At 38.8% G+C, this 4,852-nt stretch overlaps 1 protein-coding gene across 1 annotated transcript; it reads left to right on the forward strand.

Moving 5' to 3' along the window:
- The first annotated feature begins 415 nt into the window (after positions 1-415).
- Positions 416-1,226, forward strand: LOC103650187 (glutaredoxin-C1). Its single transcript, XM_008675825.3, has one exon. It carries the CDS (start codon positions 659-661, stop codon positions 968-970), a length of 312 nt encoding a protein of 103 aa, XP_008674047.1. The 5' UTR covers positions 416-658; the 3' UTR covers positions 971-1,226.
- The last annotated feature ends 3,626 nt before the right edge of the window (positions 1,227-4,852 follow it).

The raw sequence follows: 4,852 nt of genomic DNA on the forward strand, positions 1-4,852 counted from the left end.
TGTAATATTGGAAAGCAAGCGAAGAGTACTTCAGCATATAAAATTTTATTAGCTCTCATTCACGCTCTCTGTTCGTTTTTTTTTCCGATTCTTCAATCAGTTTTGGCGTCTCATAGTTACATCTTGTTCTTATTCAAAGGTGTAGCTGTTGCTACAGCCTAATCCTCAGCTCACTCAGCTCTTATATCGTCTACGAAGACTAGATGACCATGATCTCTCACCGGCCGGCATCTAGCTCTCTCCTTTATCCGTCTCCCATTCTCTCTCTTCTGACTTGTCGAATGGGAATCAGAGAACTAGAAAAAGCAGGAGTCCCAAACCTTATCAACATGCATGGACGACCATCTCGGTATCATGTCGCTGCCGTCCATATATTCCATATTCTACACTAAACCGATCAGTGGACTGTGGTGGTATCGCAAGAAATAGGCTTGGTCATCAGATCTCTGCAAAATCCCTCCACTGCTGGCATTTCCACGGCTATATAAACCAGTCTCCTCCCATCACCAATTCTAAGCAAGCAAGCAAGCACAACAAGTAGTCAAAGCATCTAGCTCGTTACAAGTGGCTCTTGTCGCCTACAATTTTGCCTTCTTCCAAGTCTTGTTTGAAGTTGCTCTCTGCGAAGAGCCGGTAGAGAAGTTAATATCGTCTAGCAATGGACCGGGTGACGAAACTGGCTTCTCAGCGCGCGGTGGTCATCTTCAGCACGAGCTCCTGCTGTATGTGCCACACGGTGACGCGCCTGTTCCGCGAGCTCGGGGTGAACCCGACGGTGGTGGAGCTGGACGAGGACCCCAGGGGGAAGGAGATGGAGAAGGCACTGGCGAGGCTGCTCGGGCGCAACCCCGCTGTGCCGGCAGTGTTCATCGGCGGCAGGCTCGTCGGCTCCACCGACAAGGTCATGTCGCTTCACCTGAGCGGCAACCTCGTTCCGCTTCTGCGCAATGCCGGCGCGCTCTGGGTGTAGCCGTGTTGCATATATATGTAGCTAGCCGTGTTCCATTCCATATGCATGCTATCTATCAGGAGAGGAGACACACGGAGGGAAGTACGTAGTAATAATTAATTAAGCAGGCCTTTTTATCTGCACCGTAATAATTTTCCATAGAGGACGGAGTGTTAGATCACGGCCTCTTTTTCGTGATCCGCATCAAGTTAAATATTTCATCAGAGTATGTATCAGAAAGATATATATGAGGTGAATATAGCATCACGTTGGAGTATCAGAAGGCGCCTTTTTCCTGACTAAGCCCTTGCTTGGTTTCTTCAGTCACCTGAGTAAAATTTAGCTAAAGCACCCCATTATTTGATTATAGTGACTAAAACTAACTAAGAGTATCTTGAACAATAAACCCTAAAATAGAGTTCTAAAATTTAAAATAGAACTATATTTAAAATGTTGAGTATCTCAAAAGATATGTTTACTCCAACAATAATCGGACCTTAAATAATGCTATTTACACTAGTAAAAAGAGCTCAAAGCCTGCGGCATAGTTTAATTTTTAGAGACGGTTTCAGTTATCAAACACAATTGCTTTTTAAAAAACCGCCACTAAAAATCATTTTATCCTGAATTTTTTGAGTTTTTTAAATGACTATGTATGAAAAATCACCAATATAAAAGTTGTAGATCTATAAAAGTTATAAAACTTTGAAGTTGACAACTTTTTTATTTGAAATAATTTTGACTCTACAAATTACATCTAAATTTGTCAAATTTAAAATGCAAATTTTGCAAACAAACTCGGATGGAAAAAGTACCAAAATAGAAGTTGTACAACTTCAAAAGTTATGAAACTTTGTAGTTGACAACTTTTCATTTCAATTTGTAAACAAGGTCAAATAGTCGACGGAGATGGGTGGGCATGCAGGGCCTAGTGAGGCCCCTCTCCTAATAAAGATATTTTTTGTTATTTTTAAAACACATTTTATATTTCCTGGAAAAGATTTTAACTGACGTTTTTATGACTTCAGCCGCTAGTGAAAAATAATTTCTACTCGCGGTTTTCTTAGCCCGACCGCAAGTGAAAATCGATTTCAACTAGTAGTTCTAAGTTACCCGCATGTACAAATAATTTTTTCTAATAGCTCTAGCACCGACGGTTCTAAAAAACGTAAGTACAAATGTGTTCACAACCGACTATATAGAGCTTCTCTGTACTAGTGTTAGAAAATAAATAATGTTATTAGGAAATAAATGGTTGGAGATTAAGTGAAAATGAGGATAGGGCTCGAGTATATGGGGTACTATATTGAGAACCCGAGAGACCGAGCCCTATAATCGTTGATAAAATTTTATAAAATAGGGTCGTTGTTGGAATAGTGTTTTATGATTTTAAACCCTATATTTAAAATAGTACCATGTTTAGAGCCTCTCTTGGATATGCTCTAAAGAGCATTAATTAGTACGATTAATGACTATATTACCCATATTATTTAGTGGTTGCCTGCTGCAAGGAAAAAGAGGAGAGGGCAAGTGAGGTGAAAATCCTAATTTAGTCCTTTTTAGTCACCCCATGGTAACTAAAGAACTAAAGTTTAGTCATCCCATTTTAGTCAGCCTATTTACTTCTTTAAAGACTAAAAGTGACTACACCCCAAATTAAACGGGCCCTAAAGCTTACCACAATGTAGGTTCGTTGAACCAGTTGACTTCTCCTCTTGAGCATTTTTCAGAGGACACACATAAAGTTAGCCGTGACAACAACTTGTTCAACAACCATACAACTAGCAGTGTCCTGAGTCCTAGAACACGAAGTTGCTCGGCCCAATGGAAAAGCGATAGGCTACCACACTTGTTCGGTTAGAGGTGGATTGACAGATATTATAGACAAATAAATCATCTTCTATTCAAATTTGTATAGAAGGAGATTTAATCGAAGAAGCCCTAAAGGATAAAGATACGCCATGGTTGTGGTTCATGAAGGGCCAGTTTGGTAATACAGTTTTGAAATACTATAGTTTTGAAATACCATAGTTTACAATTGCACATGACACAAATAATACAATATTACCTTGCAGTAGTAAAATCACAATATTGTTTAAAACCGAGATGTGTTTGGTTCCATTAGAAAACCAAAGTATTTCAGAGAGAACACAAGAAAACTGAGGTCTTTAGTGGAGTTTCGAAAACTCCAAAAATAACACGGTTTTAGATAAACCATGGTATTTAAATTTTTTTTACCTGTACCAACCAAACATCTTTTGGCTTTCAATACCACAGTACCATTAAATACCATAGTATTGCCTCAAAACTACAAAAATACCAAGCTTCCAAACATGGCTAAAGTGTTATTTAAGAAACTAGGGGTGTTAATGCTAGACAGTTTTGTGTGCGAATAATCCGCCGATTTTGAGTTTTTATATGGCTCCTCGAAAGGCCCATCAATAAGAACAAGATGGATGCAATCAAGGTTCTCAGGGAGACTAGAACCAAAACAAAGTTGATAAAAAAAACCAAACCAAAGAACCGTTGTAGCAAGCTCTAGACCTTGGTCAAGGCCGCTTCGTTTAGAGTTGAGGCAGTCATAGAATGGACACTTTCACGCAGCAAACCGTAAACCAAATCGAGCCGAATTATTGGTCTATTTGGTTTTTGGTGCCGAGTTTGGTTCTGGGGTTTTTCAAATTCGGTGCTCGACTTACGCCGCTTCGGTTTTCTAAGCAAATCAAACCGAGAATCTTATAAACCAAAGTGAAACCACACCCACTTGCCCATCCCCAACGCAGTCCAAATCGATCGGATGTTATGCGTTGAAAACCGAATAAACCGCATCGAATTTCTGGTTTACACGGGACGATGTCCGGTGTGAGGTTTACTACGTGTGTGGTAGTGATATGTGGGACATTGTTCAATTGTAGTTATTGTTAGCTATGTTGTTGTCTATCGCTTTGAGTTATGTTTGTTGTGGACAAGACTAGATCGGTTTGTTGTCATTGTTGTCTTCGGCTTTTATCGTGCTGCTACCTGGTGTCATACCCAGATTTAAGGGCCAAACCCGAGCGTGAATCGAATGTGTGCTAGTATCAACTCTCAAACATATGATGACTCATGGTACAGAATGAATGTCACATCTTTACTATATAAGGGAGTTCTATACAATATAGTTATAATTAAAATATTTTTAAGTCCATGTCTTATTTCATAAAACATAAACCAAACCTTTTTGAAAAGAGTGTCTTTACATTAGAGCCCTCGCTTGTGATGTATTTGAAAAGCAAATGCTCTTTTTGTTATGCTTTCTTTTTAGCTTGTTTGAGGTGATTGTTGTATGTTATTGAGTGGTGTATGTTCTTGTTTGTTTTTATGTTATTCAGTGGTTGATCTAGTAGTTGAGAATCAGGATCTATTTCGTGGAAGAATTTCAAGTTATCTTTAAGCAAGGCAAGTGAATTTCTCCCTATGCATTTTTCTGTCTGATCCCATACAATACATTTAATAAAGTTTACTTCTGGATATGTGCATAATTTGATGGGTTTTCCTAAATAGGATTACCTAGAAATATTATCCTTATTCCTTGATTAACTTGGGATTGATACTATGATGAGTAGCTTTGCTATTACTAAAACTTTAACTATATGACGTCACTCCTTGTGAATGATATTAATGTTTCGGAAGTTTATATTCTTTTTGTTAATCCGATGATTAAACAAGACCATATTATGTTAAATGGAACATATGGAGTGACCACCCAGGAAAACAGTGCAACCACGAGTTCTATCATGGCTCTGGCTTTGGTAATTAGCTTTATATGCTTAGTGCTTAGCAACCTTTCCTGAAATATGGGCAAGAGGGGGACAGCAGTGGTGACAGCTCACGTTAACATGGGCGTATTCTTGGCTAAGGTAC

Source organism: Zea mays, chromosome 3 (genome assembly GCF_902167145.1).
Source record: "Zea mays cultivar B73 chromosome 3, Zm-B73-REFERENCE-NAM-5.0, whole genome shotgun sequence".
Taxonomy (NCBI): domain Eukaryota; kingdom Viridiplantae; phylum Streptophyta; class Magnoliopsida; order Poales; family Poaceae; genus Zea; species Zea mays.

What these genes read in the sequence shown, in the direction of transcription:
- LOC103650187 (XM_008675825.3), top strand. Translation starts at nt 659, where the DNA reads ATGGACCGGGTGACGAAACTGGCTTCTCAGCGCGCGGTGGTCATCTTC.